The following is a 16,937-nucleotide window of genomic DNA, read 5'->3' on the forward strand; positions in this document are numbered from 1 at the left end:
TTTTTTTGAATATGTGCATAGAGTAAAAAGGTGCAGAGAATTATTTAATGGATTCAAATCACTCCAACCATAATGGAAAGGGTAATTTTTAAAAACCTCCCCTGAGGTTTGGGCTTGTTGCAAATAAATGGCGAGAATTTATTTATTTATAGAAAACCCCCTACCGTCATTTAACTTTAACATTGACCGTTAGTTGACTGTGCAAAGACAATATTACCCTTAACAACAGTTTGTAAACGGAAATAACTAAAAAAAAATTAAAATTGTTGGCACGAAAAGCACAAACCCTATTTTTTGACAATTTTATTCTTATCAATTCCAAAGATTTACAATATCATAGGTAAAGATTATAACTATTTCATTTTCAAGTTTTTAATTTTATCTTTTTTTGTAGAAACTTTAAGAAAATATCAATAATTTAAAGAGAATTTTTCAAATTTTTAATTTTATCTTTCTTGTAGGAATTTTGACAATTTTATCCTTGTCAATTCCAAAGATTTACAATATCATAGGTAAAGATTATAACTATTTCATTTTCAAGTTTTTAATTTTATCTTTTTTGTAAGAATTTTAAGAAAATATCAATAATTTAAAGATGATTTTTAAAATTTTTAATTTTATCTTTCTTGTAGGAACTTTAAAAAAATATCAATAATTTAAAGAGGGTAAACTAACGGTCAATTTTAATTTTTTTTTAGTTATTTCCATCTACAAACTGTTGTTAAGAGTAATATTGTTTTTGCACAGTCAACTAACGGTCAATGTTAAAGTTAACTGACGGTAGGAGATTTTTTACAAATAAACAAATTCTCGCAATCTACTTGCAACAAGCCCAAACCTCAGGGGAGGTTTTTAAAAATTACCCATAATGGAAATGTACTTTTTAGATCATTAAACTCCACGGCACAAGAATTTGAAAGGAACAAGTAAACTACTCATCAGTAAACACTGAATAGCAAATATATTAACATGAGCTACTCAGAAAGAGTGTATAAATGATTCTACCAACACTATGATACAGCGATGCAACTTGAATTGACTATTGATTAAATTTGCAAAATCCCCCAAATTCCGGTCCCCACGGTTAGAATCTCAGCACTCCCACAAGAAAAACCTGGAAAAAATGGCAATCAGCAACAGCAGGAAAAGACCTTCAGCTATGATATGATTCCATTTTTAATGCATAAATATTGAGAAACTTGTTTGTTTCTGATTGCCTTCATTACTATTCTGATTGTTTCTAGTATGATCACAGGAGCCAGTACGGGTTTGCATGCACTTCACCATTTTGTATAAATAGGCTTGTGTAAAGATACAAAGATTTAAAGATGGTGCTATATTTATTCTATCAGCAAGATTCTGATTGCCTCTAAATTCAGGGAAAAAAGAAGAGTACAATTTGCAAATGATGAGACTCAATAACGTGACAATCTCTGATGCACCATATAGTTTCAGATTAACCTGCAGACTAGAGCAATACAAGTTAATTTTGATTAACAAGAAAACTGGCATTAAATAGCTTATCAAAAATCTACAGCTGAGCCAACCAGTACTGCCATTCCAACTTCAGTCAACAACAATATTTATTCCCCGAGAACCGATTTAAGTGTATAATATCTTTGTGCATGCATACTAATTATCCCATATACTTTGAGCATCTCAGATGGCCAGCATAAAGACCCTGCCCATAAAGAATCAGGATATGCTCCTGCAACTGTCCCCCCAAAAATGCCATCTGAACAGTGGCCACCTCTTCAACTCCATTTTCAGATAATTCAACATCCTCACAGAACATCATTATCTCATAATGCTGCCACCATTTCAACTGCCTCATCCATCACTAGTATCAACACAGAGTGACTTAAACCATTCACCGGATTCAGTATACTCATCCAAACACTTTGAACACATTTCACCAACTCTAATTAGCCTTTATCCGATTGCTCCATATTCTATGTCCTGGTTCGTAAGTGCCTTTGACATTTACCAATAAACATAGTGATGCACTCAATTATGCATTAACGTACTACTGTTATGAAATGAAGACTGACTATTCTTTTATTAATCAATCCAATGAATGGACGGGTTTCTGCATGCTAGTAGACAGAAAAATTTTGAAAATGACATAAAACAATACATCTTCATTATAGTGCTCGAACACTGGCAAATAAAAGAGCAATCTAAATATACTTACTGTGAGCAAACTTGTAGGGAGCACTGATGCCTGGTCAATGCTTATCTCTTCCAACAGTCCAAAGTAACCTATAACATATTTGAAAGTTACTTCACAAAGTCCAAAGAGTGATTCATGAAGGGTATCAAAACATCTGCTGCCACAATACCAGAATATACAAAGGACGAGGAGGATTATAAGATAGCAAAGCTTATAAAGCCTTAGATGCTTTTCCCAGGTCAGCTGGCTATAGATCTCAGTTACATCCACCAAGTGCTGTCTCCTCGTATACCTAGATTATGGAATTATAAATCACATTAGACATGCACTACAGGTCAGAAACATAGAGCTTCAGTGAATAAGAAAAATGCTTATCCATTCAAGTCATATCACTTCCATCTAAAGAAAATCTTCCATAATCATATTGGAAATGAATTATAAGATTGTGCGTTTTTAGGTTCACAATAAAACCGGTTTGTGTTTCATTGCGTCCTAAAGTCATTTCCTATACTTCATTTTGCTTTCAATATGACAGCAACATGAAACAAACATTACATAATTGCCGCCCGATTATTATCTCTGTGTCTCAAACTGTTAAAGAGTTTAAAACCAGTACAAGTACAACTACTATAAATCCACCCCTGGCCTAAATATGGTCAATGAATTTTTCCCCACACTTTTTCCTCCTAGTGTCTGTAGATGCTAAATAAGCAAATTTTCTGGCCCTTCTCCAAATTCTTTCATCTCTTTTACCTATTGAAAATGCAAAGTTTTTGCACAGGAGGTCCACGCCAATCATGAACCAGTAACAGCAGCAAAATATGATGTCCAGCAAAACATTGACGCAAAAAATTAGTGCAAAAAGAAACTTACAATCTGACATTGAAGTACAGGTACGGTAGACTCAAAAGGAACATAAACCAATGCTCTGTTATAAGAAAGAGGATGCATAAGGTTCCTTGAGTAAAAAACTCCGGGAATACTAGCATGTTTATCTGAGCAGCCGAATCATACGGGTTAATGTAGTCACCCTCGAGGTCAGTCAAGTACATCAACTGCAACTAAACCATCAGAATGTGAGATCACTGCCATTAATAACTGCTCTGAATAAATATGCCTTCTGGTTTGTACTAGGTCAAAATTAAATTAATACATTAAACGGCTCCCATATATATTATCATAGATTACCGAATAAAATAAAATAAAAATTAAGAAAGAAAAGATTATATAAACTATATGGCATATTTCAATCAAGTCCCTCGAATTTAATGAATTTACAAAGTCTTATTAAATTTTAAAAAAAATTCAGTAAAACAACAAAGTATCTGCCGCACGCCAGAACACGATGCTGGTGATTAGCAGCAGGCCAGGTATAAAGGAAACAAATAAAAACAAAGATAAAAAATCGTCAGAGATTACCGAATTCATATTTATATTTATTTTTCATTTTTGAAAACCAGCTTGTACAAATTAAATTGCATATTTCAACAAATTCTCTCTAATTTAAGGAATTTACAAAGCTTATTAAATTCTAGGAAATTGACTTCAGTAAAACAACAAAGTTTCTATTGCATGCCGGAACGACGATGCTGGTTATGTACACGCGGTAGCAAATCATCGACAAATATAAAGTTCGAATTACAGAAAATTAGTGGCTGATATTCTGGAGAAAGAAAGAAAGAAAGAAGAGCGGTAAATTAGCAGTTGGTGACGATCGATGGCCATTTTGGTAAAATTAGTTGGTGCAAGCATCTAGGTTTTTGTAACTTGAGTTCTAGAAGTAGGAGCTTGAGCTAGTATTGTCCTTGTAATATATATGCGAAAACAAAATTGTTTAGTGGAGAAATAGAAGAGAATAGAGAAATGACCTGGTAACTGAGAATGCCAAGCAGAGATATAAGGAAGATGAAGACCAAGAACCAGCCAAGTAGATCTTCCATGGCCTCTCCTTGCTTCACTCTGAATCTCTGCTCAGGCTTTGTTATTTTGCCACACCTGCTGCTTCTAATGAAATATATACATTACATACGCTGCGATAATGTGCGTTCGTCTTCCTCGACTGTGGTTATTTATTCATTTATTTATTTATGTCGTTTAGGGATTATTTTTGACATTAAATATCTGTGAGTTAGATTGGGTCGATTATTTGTGGCCATCTGTCATTTTTCTTTGAGTGGTACTACCAGTTAGAGTTAGTAAAATTTGATAACATCCATTCACTCGAACCGAATATGAAATGAATAAATAAATTTAGATTGTTAAATTTAATATGATTATTAAATAAATTAGATTTAGGTCAATTTAATTTTTTTAATGTCAGGTTAGAATTTAAAATTTTGACCCGTTTACTTAGTTATGATATAATTATTAAGCAAATAATCATGTGGTGCCAACTCAAACTCATTAATAAGACTCTACAACATAACTTTTTTGATATCTGAGAAAAAAAAAAATTCTAAGAATACATTTGTAATTAGCTGCAAATATATTTTTTAAAAAAAACTAAGCACAACCTAATTCTGGCTAATAGAGAAAAATCTTAATTGTTGCCAACTGGGGAAAAAAATTAATTACCGTTAATTAATAAAAACATAAATTGCCGCCAATTAAAATAAAAATATATGGTGTTTTCATTTTATAAGAAAATCCAATATACAAATACCTTATGTTTCACCAAAATTCTAAATAACAAAAAAATTGTCTTATCACACAAAGAATATTTCAATTCAATAGATATTAAGGGTTTGTAAAATAACTTTAATTAACTAGAGGTGTTTATGAATTTTTTTTTACTGTAATTTAACATAATATATCAACTGATGTTAATGTAAAAGGGTCACATTTCTAAATTTGAAGGAACATGTGTCATAGCCCATTTGAATTTGGGTGTAAGTGTTTCTTACCAATATTTAGGGGGGAAATTTTGAAAATTTTCTATAAATGAAATGATCCACACTTCAATAAGAAAGATATAGACAAAAACTTTTATCATATAGGGATATATAGGATAACAAAATATGTTATAATTAAATTATGATATCAATTTGAAATAAAATTTAGATATTCAGTTATTTTTGTTATTTAGCTAATAATTTAAATAGTAAATAGTAAATAAAAATAATTTTATTTTCATTGATAGCATAAATTTTTTTTATCAATAAATAATAATTGAACTTAAATAAATAGTTTTACAACATGTCATTTATGTGTAGAAGCTTTATACGACAAATCATACAATTCCCATAAATTATATGTCAGGTCATCCATATGATGAATTTATTAAAGACATGTCATATGTATTTTATTCCGGACTAAATATTCAACGACAAACTATCTATGATAATGAATAAATAAGCAGCAAATCATACATGTTAAATAATTTTTACCTCATATAATCTGTGTGATGGATATTATACTGATATGTCACGCATAAAAGTTACATAAAATATTTATTTATTCATTCATTAAAATATATAGAATAATTTTAAAATCTTTTAATTGTTAATATTAGTATATTTTATTTTCTTCTATATTAATTCAATTTACTTGAGTTGTCCTCAGCGGTGGTTTTCATGTAGTTTTTTATTTGGTTATTTGAGTTCAAATATTAGGAAAGATAAGAAACTCAAATAAATAATTCCAACTTTTACTCATCTTCCTACCTTCTTTTTTACATTTTTTTTTAATGCCTCCAGTGTGCAAATCAACTAGCTATGAATATATTTTGAACCCACGGTTACTTGAATTCAAGTTGTAAATAAAAAGATAAGATGCAATCTTTTGTGGGAAAATTTTCTTATCTCCATCCAAACTTATGTTCAATTAGTCGAATCTAAACTTATATTACATAAGATATGAGACAATAATAAATAGGAGACTGCTACTTTATAGCTGTTGTGGGGTAGAAGTCCTTTCACATGAACAATATTAATAGTATCAAGTAGTGTTTATGTGAGAGAATATACTTTACAGCAATTATAAGGTAGTCCTCTCCTAATAAATATTATTAGTCTATTGCAATATAATATAATTTAATCTGATGTACTAAGTCCAGTTCAATACAATATAATTTAATTTAATATATTCCAATCACGTGCAACATAAAATTTTTCTCAAAGTCATTCTTCAATTCTTCAAGTGATTAAGTGTTTGTTTGATATGATTTATTTAATGGTTACAAGTGTTTAAATAAAATTTTTTATTAATAATTAAATAATTTAAAATTTTTAAATAAAATTTCTATTTATAAAAATTTTACTAACAAAATTTTTAGTTAAATAAAGCCTATCGAAAAACTATGTCCAACAGAGCCTCAAATAGAAACTTACTATCATACTCTCACCCAAAAACTACGTTAGTTTACAGCTCTCGTTTCTTGTTCTCAAAGCCACTCTTAGATCTAAAACACTGAAAACGAACCCAAATTCATATTATCCAAATTTCAAACCCTAATTGATCACAATTCATCATGACGAAGCAGCATCCTGCATGGTCTCCATACGACAACAATGGAGGGTAGCGTCTTTGTTCATGCATTTACATATACATCTACATATACATCTAGGTTTAAAACTTGTCCGATCATATTGTTTATGCGTTTTGCAGAACTTGTGTTGCGATTGCTGGTGCTGATTACTGTGTAATCGCTGCCGACACTCGAATGTCAACCGGTTACAGTATCCTCACTCGCGATTACTCCAAAATCTGTAAACTGTAAGCGCGCCTTCATCAATATCTCTTTCGTTCGTTTTATTAATTTCATCTTGTTTTCGTGTCTTATATGCATTCAGTCTTATTAGTGATTAAGGTCGAGTTTGCTAAAATTTTGCTTCGAGCTTCAGTTATTAGGGTTTTACCGATGCCTGCCTTGGCCCAGTTTTTAGGATTATATATGCAAAAGATGTGGGAAATTATTGAAATCTGCATTTTTGATAATTATATAGTCAATTTCATCAAAGAATCATATCGTGGATAAATAACTCAGAGGCACATTATCTCAGGCATATGATTCTTAATTTGTGAGGTAGTTTTAGATTCAATATATTGAGCTATGAGATGGACTGCATTCTATAAATTCAAATATTATAGGCTGTGAGTTTAGAGGGTATGGCTTCTGGCAGATGTTGGATGTCTGTTCCACGTTTGAAGTAATCCAGCAGTTTGATGACCTGGTGAAGAATTGATGTGTTCACTTTGACTTGTGTTTTGGCTTATAGACTAATTGCAATGTGGAGTTTCCATAATTCCTTGGCTTGTATTATGAGTAGACTATTGGATACCGATCCTAGGCTTTTAGGTATGAGAGGAAAACTGCAATTGAACAACATTTTGATTTTCTAGGAAGCCAAAGCACAAGTCAAAGCAGACAAATCAATTCTTCCCTAGGTCATCAAACTGCTAGTTGCTTCAAAACTCATATGGGAGCTAAAAGAAGGAAATTTATTTATTTCATGTATTCAACCTTTATTTTGCTTATAATGTTTGGCTCTCGTGCTGCACTGTGTTTGTTGACTTAGGGTTGGCATCCCTTATTCTTTTGTTTCTCATGTTGTTGGAAACTTTACGGTTGGCGAGAGGTTGTTGGCAAAACATTTTCATCTAAGTCTGAATAATGGGTTCTTTCTTTTATATTTTAACCTCTTGCAGGGCAGACAAATGTGTTATGGCCTCTTCTGGTTTTCAAGCTGATGTGAAAGCCTTACAAAAACTCTTGGCAGCAAGGCACTTGGTAAGGTTCCGAAAACGTCTGGCTGAGTGGTGTTCTTTTTCTAATTTTCTTCAGTAGAAGCACTTTGTTGAGTAGTCATGTTTGTGGGTAAATGTTACTATCTTGCATGTGAACTTGTTACAGACATAGTATCTGTGGTTTAAATCTCTTAAATATGCCGATTCGAAGAAGGAAAAAATTCTTTAAATATGCCAACTCTAAAACAAAGGGAGCAGGTGTTTTGTTTTATGGGAAGGAAGCTATTTTGATTTTTTCCCCCCTTTCTTCTCTTTTGCATTGGTATGCTGGCATAATGCCTCTAATCTTGTTTTCTGTGCATTGTTCAAAAACAGATCTATCAGCATCAGCACAACAAGCAAATGAGCTGCCCTGGAATGGCTCAACTACTCTCCAACACCCTGTACTACAAGCGTTTCTTTCCTTACTATTCATTTAATGTCTTGGGTGGGCTTGACAATGAAGGTAAAGATTTTTCAAACTCCCATTGCCAGCTTTTAAGTTTTTTTTTTCCTTTCTTAGTTATTGTCAATTTTTTGTTCTTGTTCCACTTCAGGGAAGGGTTGTGTCTACACATATGATGCTGTTGGTTCCTATGAGAGGGTTGGATATAGCTCCCAAGGTTCTGGGTCCACGCTCATCATGCCATTCCTGGATAACCAACTAAAGTCTCCCAGTCCTCTCCTACTGCCTGCCCAGGTAGGCTTGAGTTCAGATATTTAACATCATGTATGATGCTTCAGTGCTTTTATTCTAATATGTTTCTGATTGAAAATTTGTGCTCTCTGCAGGATGCTGTTACTCCTCTTTCAGAGGCTGAAGCAGTTGATTTGGTCAAAACTTGTTTTGCATCAGCAACTGAGAGAGACATATACACGGCAAGTTCCCCCCCCCTCTCTTTTTCTGCTTTATGTGATGGCTTTTTTGTTACTGTGAAAATGCAACTATGGTGAAACTAAGTTCTTGTTCATGGTACACGACTCAATTCCTTGTACATAAAGTCCATTTTTTTTCTTTTTCTAACATGTCCTTCAATGTTTTTAACAGGGAGACAAACTTGAAATTGTTGTCCTAAACAAAGGTGGTATTCATCGTGAATACATGGAACTGAGGAAGGATTAATCTCTTTGGCATCATGCCACGCTCGTCAAGCTGAAGTGGGTGGAGCTGCCATGAGCAAAATTTCAGTGTTCTTATGTTGTCATGGTTTCACATTTTGATATGAATCCAGTTTGATATGTCTTTCCTTGCTAGTGGATATGTTGCGGTGATGATGCCAATAGGAGAGATTAGTTTCTTCTACTCTAACATTAGATCTGGTGTTATTGTCGTTGAGGATAAATTGTATATTTGGTATTCAAATTACATCTGGTGTGCATCTATATTTTGATGTTATATTTGCTCTGTATTTCAACAAATGATAGCAGCGCTCCAGTTTCAGTTAAGGATTGCAAGTTTCAGGCAAGTGATATGGCCATAATTTTATGAGTTTTATAGTTGATGAAACTTGATGGCTCTTTCCTGGTAACAGGATGCTATTTGAGAATAACATCTTTCATAAATGTTGAACAATGAGGTAAATCGTCCATTTCATATCTCCCTGATCTGAATACGTATGTCAAATTGTACTTCCTATTCTATTGTGCACATTTTCTTGTGAATAAACATTTTGATTTTAGCAGAGTAGAGAATCTGTATTGGAACAGGTCAATCCTTTGCACTCTTTCTCTAACCCTGATTGAAATGTATACCATTTGTCCTAATCTTGATAAAATTCGTTGAATATGCCCCTCAAAAGGAGTCTACAGAAGCCCATCCTTTCTTCTCTAATGCTAATCGCAGTGCCTGCAATGAATATCAGGCATCAGTTAATAGTTAGATGAGTTTGCTTACTGCAAAGACGGTAATGTGAGATTATGTAAAAAAGCTTTACCTTGATTCTCTTTCTATTGGCATCAAAATCAAAGTTTCCGAGACGCGAAGCAGATCTATATTCAACAATGGAATCTCTCTCAGGAGGAAACCAGAACTCAACATCATCCACAAGCTATTGAAGACAGATATTCACTCAGTCAGCCATTCTATACCACTAGGCTTGGTGAAAAAAGAGTTGCACAAATGTATGATGAGCTAAACCTACCCCCAGGACTGGGCTTTCATACTCCACATGCACATAATCATCTTTCTTTTCCACAAGGCGTGGGGTAAATCTGTCTGGTTTTGTTGATTTAATCTGCACGATACACATGCATCATTATTATTGGTGTCAGCCAATTGACTTGATGGATAGGATTGCTAGGAAATGTTTCATAATTTACCACTTGAAGGAGCTCTTCCATTGCAACTTCTCTGCTAACAGGCTTTTTCCTACCACGATTGTAGTTCCTGAAAAAAAAAAAAAAAACGCAAACCTTTTTCACGTGCTTCACTATTGACCATTGGCCACACCCTCCACAATAAAAATTTAGGAAGAAAAGTGGGGGAAAGGTTGGCTTTACCAAGGAGGTGCATAGTGAGTGAGATCACTGATATTCTCAGCAGTAGAAATACAGTTCTTGGTAGCTGGGCACAGTGCCAATGCTTGTTGATTTTTCTGAACTCCCAAGTACTCGGGCTTTTTTCCGCTGCACACAAAACCGTACTGAATTCAACTTCCGAATTTGGAGACACTAGACAAGTAAAGTTTGTACCTGAGATTGAAAATGGCCCCGATTACTGCTACTTCACTGCTCCTCAGTATTATTTCCCTTCAAATTAACAAAATAATAATTTGCCTAAGAAATTCAATTTGCGTTACACATAAACCATAGAAATTAGTTTAGAAAGAGTCTGCTGTGTACTTACCTTCGACTGGTTTGGTCTCTGGGCTCCTGAGACTGAGAAAGGGTAATACGGGGAACAGTGGAACAGTTGTAGCGTTTGTTGTACTTCTTCTTGTAGTTATAGTAGCAGTATCCGTTAGAACTCGCCATTAAAGCCATTTTTATCTGTCGAAGCCCAACTATTTTGTGACGCACTCTACTCTCGAGCCTTTTATGGGCTCATCCGGATTCTGGACGAGGGAAGAGAGAAGAGACCAGCGCATGCGCATATTCTCAGAATTTGGCGCCGCGTTTTGACTTTTGACAACCATAAAAATTAAAACATGAAAAATGAGCCAGCTCTTTCTTCTTTTACCCTTACTTTCGCAATTAATTACGGCGATGGTATGTCGATACTTGGTGGTCAAATAAAAACACTTCCAAGTTCTGTGGCCATTTTATAATTTTACAAACTTCTCAAGCCGAGGCGGGAGAATAAATAACATTTTCGCTTTTTTTTTTATGTTTATTTTTTAAAACCGTCTGAATCCCATTCCTCCTTTTCATCAGTCACAATCACAGCCTCGGTGACAGCTTCCGTGACAAGCTTTATTTCTTTCAGCACACAATCAGTCTACTCTTTAATGGCTCGAACCAGGGTACAGTTTCACTCGTATCTTGATTTTCTTCATTTTCTTTCTAATATTTCTAATTTTATTATGCAAATATGCTAGGTTTTAGGGTTTTACTGTAAACTGATTGAAATGTTAAACAGGAAGCATTGTTTTGTGATTTTTATGGTTTCATATTGGTGAAATTCTTTTTGACTCCTAAAATTTATCCCCATTTTTTGGATACACGTCCAAGAACAGGAAGCATTGTTATTGTTACTTGATGTCAGTCCTTCCATGCACAGTGTTCTTCCAGACGTTGAAAAACTCTGCTCTAGGCTCATACAAAAGAAGGTAAAATCTTTTGTGCTTTTTTAATTCCTTCTTTATGAGGACTGCTCTAACTCCTTGTCAATTTATGTATATACAGCTGATTTATGGAAAAAATCATGAAGTTGGAGTTATTTTATTTGGAACTGAAGGTAGGCGTGAGCCTTTGCACAGTAATTTGTTTAGCAAACATTGCTTATTTACCTTCTCTTGGATTCCCCAGAAACTGAAAATGAGCTGACTAAGGAAGTGGGTGGATATGAACATGTTAAGGTTTTGCAAGATATCAAAGTTGTTGATGGACACCTTGTCCAATCTTTAAAACATCTGCCTCAAGGAACTTGTGCTGGGGATTGTATCCACTCTTTTCATAGGCTGTTTTCTATTTTGAAAATTCATGCCCTGCTTACTACACGAAATCATTGTTGCTGTGATTGTCATCTTGGCATACGTTTTCTTTCCAATATTTTGATCCCAAGGTTCCTTGATGTCAAACATAGACTTACCTTTTAGAAATTTATTGGCCTCTGGAAACTGTATTTTTTGTTACTGTTTTGGGCCATGTTTATAGATGATTATATGCTCACCTTTTTTTATACTCTCTTGTGTAAATATATAGCTATCTACAAATATTCTTATATGTTATGTAAACAAATTTGATCCCCATGCTCAAAAAAAGCATAGGACCTTTTCTATGGAGTATATTTTCTTCTTTAAATTTACATTTTTAACATTGATGAAGATCACATGTTACATTATGATATTCTCTCTATTTTGTTTATATGTTTCATTTGAGTCTGTTGAGGAATGATATTGCTAGATCAGATGCTGCTTATTCTCACTTGTGCAGTGCCTTAACTTTAGTAGTTCTCGATGCAATTGTTGTCGGGGTAGATATGCTAATAAAGAAGTATGGAGAAACATATAAAGGAAAGAAGCATCTCTGTCTGATAACAGATGCACTATGTCCTCTTAAAGATCCAGATGTGGGAACCAAAGAAGATCAAGTCAGCACCATTGCCAGACAAATGGTTGCTTTCGGCTTGAGAATGAAAAATATTGTTGTGCGAGCAAGTTTAAGTGGAGAACCGCATATGAGAGTAATAATTGAGAATGATAATCTATTGAATATTTTTTCAAAGAAATCGAGCGCAAAGACATTGTTTGTTGATAGTACAACTTCATTACGAGGTGCACGTAAAACTCGAGATATATCTCCTGTCACAATATTCAGAGGTGACCTTGAACTCAGCGAAAAAATGAAGATTAAGGTGAGGTTTTCATAAATGTAAACTGTTGCATGCTTTCATTCAGAAGAGTTATGGTTTTTCCTTTGTTCACGCTGCGTCAGTGTCTTTTATTCATTTATTAATTTCTTTTTCTAAATTTCAAGTTGCAAAAGCTACTAGGTTGATGCTTGAAATCAAAGCTAATATCTAGGTTACTGGATAGTTACTTTTAGATCTCTCAGTAATTTGATGTGGGACTTATCTTTCACTAAGTCCATAACTTAATCAGCTAACCTCCTATTCTTCTTTTCACTATAAATGTCACAAGTTTTTATTTTTCTTATACTGCATGTAACTCTCACAAGTTTGTGTTACTAATTTTATGTTCATTTTTCTCATTAATAAATATTGCAATTCACTTTATTGTAAATTATAAGTAGGTATGGGTTTACAAAAAGACGGGAGAGGAGAAGTTTCCCACCCTGAAGAAATATTCTGATAAAGCACCTTCAACTGATAAATTTGCCACACATGAAGTCAAGGTGGATTACGAATACAAAAGTGTTGAAGATCCTAGTAAAGTTGTACCCCCTGAGCAAAGAATTAAAGGTTATCGCTATGGACCTCAAGTAGTTCCTATATCTTCCGCTGAATGGGAGGCTGTCAAGTTCAAACCAGAAAAGAGTGTGAAGCTTCTTGGATTTACTGATGCTTCAAACATATTGCGGTAAAAACATTTTCTGTAACTTAGAATGGGATTGATTGCTTTTGGTTTATCAAATATAACGTTTTAGCTGATGTTTTTTTTTTTTTTTCCCTGACTTCTTCATTAATAAAAGACACTATTACATGAAAGATGTCAACCTTTTTATTGCCGAACCGGGCAATTCGAGGGCAACAGTTGCAGTTTCTGCCTTAGCCAGAGCAATGAAGGAAATGAACAAGGTTGCAATTGTGCGCTGTGTGTGGAGACAAGGACAGCAGAGTGTTGTTGTTGGTGTCTTGACCCCCAATGTGTCTGAAAAAATAAATATTGTATGTCTCAATATGCAGCTTCACTCTGTTCTTTTGTAATTTTTTATTGTACATCCTCACTAGTTTCGTTAGTAAAAGTTTCCATGTTTTCTGATTTTTATGGGCAGCCTGATTCATTCTACTTCAATGTACTCCCGTTTGCTGAGGATGTTCGAGAATTTCAATTCCCCTCTTTCAGCAAATTTCCTGTGTCTTGGCAGCCAAATGAGCAACAGCAGGAAGCAGCAGATAACCTGGTTAAAATGCTTGACCTTGCACCATCTGGCAAAGGGGAAATTTTGCAGCCGGAATTGACACCAAATCCTGCCCTGGAGGTACTTAATATATGTGGTTATTTTGGTTTTTTGGACGTGTGAACTTATATTGTGAATCCTTGAAAGAGTTCCTGTCTGCAGTCTGGTTTAAATTTAAAATCCTGTTATTTGTTTGAGTGCCACTTCGTATTTATGTGCTACTATGAAATATGGTCCACAGAGTTTAAAATAAGTATGTAGTTATTTTGTGTGTATAAACTGTTTTATTCTGCAGACAAGTACAGGAGTAAAATACAGGTGTAAGGAGTATTTTAAATCATGGTGTTATATAGACCTTGCATCATTTGTTGTTGAAGTGATGCTTGGTTCATGGAAAAAAGATCGGAGAGAACTGCATGCATTCACAACAATCTTTCATAAGTGTTTAAATTTATTTAAGGAGTGTCATTTTTTTGTACAACATGCCTCTTGTGCGTTATCTGTAGCTAATAGCAGATAATGTATATCGTCAGCGTTTCTATCATCATCTTGAGTTGAAATCAGAGCACCAAGATGCTGCTCCACCTCCACTTGATGATAGTCTTAAGAAGATTACTGAGCCTGATCCCACACTTCTTGCTGAAAGCCAGTCTGCTATTGATGCATTTTGTGGGCAATTTGTAATCAAGGAGAATCCTAAGGTCATTTTTAAACTAAAAATTGCCTTATTATTCCAGTCTTATCATAGGCGCTGAAGTATCAATACAATGTTGCTTGCAGCTGAAGAAATCAACTAGGCGATTCCTACGAGAGAAACCATCTGGCTCAGATGAGCCAAATGGTGATGGCAGTGTATCTGATGCTCAAGCTGTCAATTCCATGGAAAGCAAACCTGTAGTTACAGTTGACAAAATTGGCGATTTGACCCCTATCCAAGATTTTGAAGCAATGATGTCTAGAAGAGATTGCCCCGATTGGGTTGATAAAGCAATTGAGGATATGAAAAATAAAATATTTGGCCTACTGGAAAACTCCAATGAAGGGATTAATTATCCTAAAGCAGTGGAACTTTTAGTCGCTTTACGTAAGGGATGCATCCTCGAGCAAGTATATCTCTCTGTCTCTTTCTTTCTCCTGTGGTTTGCTTTTGCCTTTTGGGATAATTCTTGCCTTAATGATATGTCGTCTATAGTCACTTTTAGTTATGCTTCTTGAAATTATTGACATCCTTTCTTTTCTTGGCCATGTTTGTTTAAGTGTGTGTGTTGCTGTATTTATGTTAACCTTCTTTTCATTTCTTGCTAATTATAGTTAACTTTATTATGAAGCAGATCTGCTTTTCTGTTTTCATTCTAATCTATTGGAAGCTAGCAGAAAGCTGAAACTAATTTCAGTAGTGTGTCATTCGAACACACACATGCGCGCGCGCGCACACGCGCGCTTCTCTCTCTTTCTCTCTCTCTCTCTCTCTCCATCTCTCTTTTTCAACTTCTAAATGAATTTTCCATGTTATGCCTACTACTGTTTAGTGGTGAACAAAGTTCCATCCATAGCCTTGTGAACTTAACACAGGTAGCATGGTAGAAACTAAAGGCAATGATATTGTATGTCATCCCACGTGTTAAAGGAAGAAGTTTTAACTTCTGTTTATAGCTTTCAGCGGTCGTTGGTTAACTTCAGAAGGTTCTTAATTGTGCAGGAACCAAAGCAGTTTAATGATGTCCTGGAAAAAGTTTGCAAAATCTGCCGCAAAAGAAATTTCAGCACTTTCTTTGATTTTCTTATGTCCAAAAAGCTCTCATTGATCTCCAAGTCAGAAGCTGTAGACAGGTTTCATATTCCTATGTTTCTTCTATTGCTTAGTTTCATCCAGTAAGTTTTCATTCCTGTCAGCAGCCATTTAATTCCATGTTTTTGTCTTATTCTCCTGAGCAGTGACATTACCGATGATGAAGCCGGAAGCTTTATTGTGAAAAGCCAGCCAAAACATGAGGACTGAAGTTATGTCGTCCTTTTTGCTGCGTTCGTTTTGTTTATATGTGGTAAATGTGAATTCTTGTCAACCTCATGGATGTAAAAAACGTTTCAGTATTTTTAAATTTGGGGATTTATGTCATTGCTGCTTCTACTATGTAGAATTTGCTTCAGCTTGAAGGCGGCTTTTGGGAAGATCCTCGATGAAATTAGCTGTTACTATGGCATCTTGCATGTATGTATGGAACTTTTTAAACTTTGGACGATGTGAAAATTCCCAAAAAAAAAATTCATTGGACGATCGAGGCCTTGTACGGAAAAACGACTTCAGATTTTGGGAACTCTTTTTGTTTGCTATTCCCAATTTTCCCTCGCATCGTGCAATCAAATATGAACACCTTATCATTCATTCATATATTTCTTCCGTTTTCTCTAATAAACCATTTGATGTTACGGTATTTCTGCATTTTAATATATGAAAGTGTGACAACAATATGGTAATTTTCCATCGAGGAATTTTATGCTTCATTAAAATAAAATTTCAATGAAATTTTTTTAAAATTATTAAAGTAAGCGATAAGTTGTATTAGAGTGTGTGGTTTGTCTATTTTTTTAATTTATTTCTTATTTTAATAACGTAAAGTTCAACTAAAAGATTAAAAAAAAAACACTCTTAAGAAATAAGAAAAAAATGTATTTTATTATACTACATTAAGGTGTGTATTTTTCTTATATGAGTGGGGTTATTAGAACTCACTATTTTTTTAAATTAAAAATTTTATTGTAAAAATATAATTTGACCAATTACTTATTTGATCTCACTCCT

The 16,937-nt window shown here is 34.1% G+C and overlaps 4 protein-coding genes across 5 annotated transcripts; 2 read left to right on the forward strand and 2 right to left on the reverse strand.

Moving 5' to 3' along the window:
* Positions 1-912: 912 nt before the first annotated feature.
* On the reverse strand, positions 913-4,266 carry LOC18049068 (protein cornichon homolog 4). 2 transcript variants are annotated; one of them, XM_024188744.1, is made up of 5 exons: positions 4,042-4,266; positions 3,047-3,228; positions 2,343-2,465; positions 2,195-2,262; positions 913-1,114 (listed from the first exon to the last, which is right to left on the reverse strand). In XM_024188744.1, exons 1-4 carry the CDS (start codon positions 4,111-4,113, stop codon positions 2,229-2,231), a joined length of 411 nt encoding a protein of 136 aa, XP_024044512.1. In that variant the 5' UTR covers positions 4,114-4,266; the 3' UTR covers positions 913-1,114; positions 2,195-2,228. The 2 variants fall into 2 exon arrangements, with proteins under 2 accessions (XP_024044512.1, XP_006445245.1); XM_006445182.2 differs by having other exon boundaries at positions 3,047-3,234; positions 4,042-4,263.
* A 2,201-nt stretch (positions 4,267-6,467) lies between these two features.
* LOC18049069 (proteasome subunit beta type-1) lies at positions 6,468-9,316 on the forward strand. The gene is made up of 7 exons (XM_006445187.2): positions 6,468-6,688; positions 6,779-6,886; positions 7,820-7,901; positions 8,234-8,363; positions 8,455-8,597; positions 8,690-8,776; positions 8,946-9,316. Exons 1-7 carry the CDS (start codon positions 6,642-6,644, stop codon positions 9,018-9,020), a joined length of 672 nt encoding a protein of 223 aa, XP_006445250.1. The 5' UTR covers positions 6,468-6,641; the 3' UTR covers positions 9,021-9,316.
* A 154-nt stretch (positions 9,317-9,470) lies between these two features.
* On the reverse strand, positions 9,471-10,991 carry LOC18050207. The gene is made up of 7 exons (XM_024189177.1): positions 10,743-10,991; positions 10,589-10,645; positions 10,397-10,522; positions 10,217-10,283; positions 10,039-10,131; positions 9,832-9,945; positions 9,471-9,743 (listed from the first exon to the last, which is right to left on the reverse strand). The coding sequence occupies exons 1-7, from the start codon at positions 10,877-10,879 to the stop codon at positions 9,690-9,692; spliced, it is 648 nt and encodes a 215-aa protein (XP_024044945.1). The 5' UTR covers positions 10,880-10,991; the 3' UTR covers positions 9,471-9,689.
* A 217-nt stretch (positions 10,992-11,208) lies between these two features.
* On the forward strand, positions 11,209-16,504 carry LOC18050206 (ATP-dependent DNA helicase 2 subunit KU80). The gene is made up of 13 exons (XM_024188942.1): positions 11,209-11,358; positions 11,572-11,664; positions 11,741-11,792; positions 11,864-11,995; positions 12,508-12,911; positions 13,310-13,596; positions 13,709-13,904; positions 14,012-14,218; positions 14,671-14,838; positions 14,918-15,244; positions 15,837-15,967; positions 16,073-16,179; positions 16,274-16,504. Exons 1-12 carry the CDS (start codon positions 11,344-11,346, stop codon positions 16,134-16,136), a joined length of 2,076 nt encoding a protein of 691 aa, XP_024044710.1. The 5' UTR covers positions 11,209-11,343; the 3' UTR covers positions 16,137-16,179; positions 16,274-16,504.
* Positions 16,505-16,937: the final 433 nt, after the last annotated feature.

The sequence above is a fragment of the Citrus clementina genome, unplaced genomic scaffold (genome assembly GCF_000493195.1).
Source record: "Citrus clementina cultivar Clemenules unplaced genomic scaffold, Citrus_clementina_v1.0 scaffold_3, whole genome shotgun sequence".
Taxonomy (NCBI): Eukaryota; Viridiplantae; Streptophyta; class Magnoliopsida; order Sapindales; family Rutaceae; genus Citrus; species Citrus x clementina.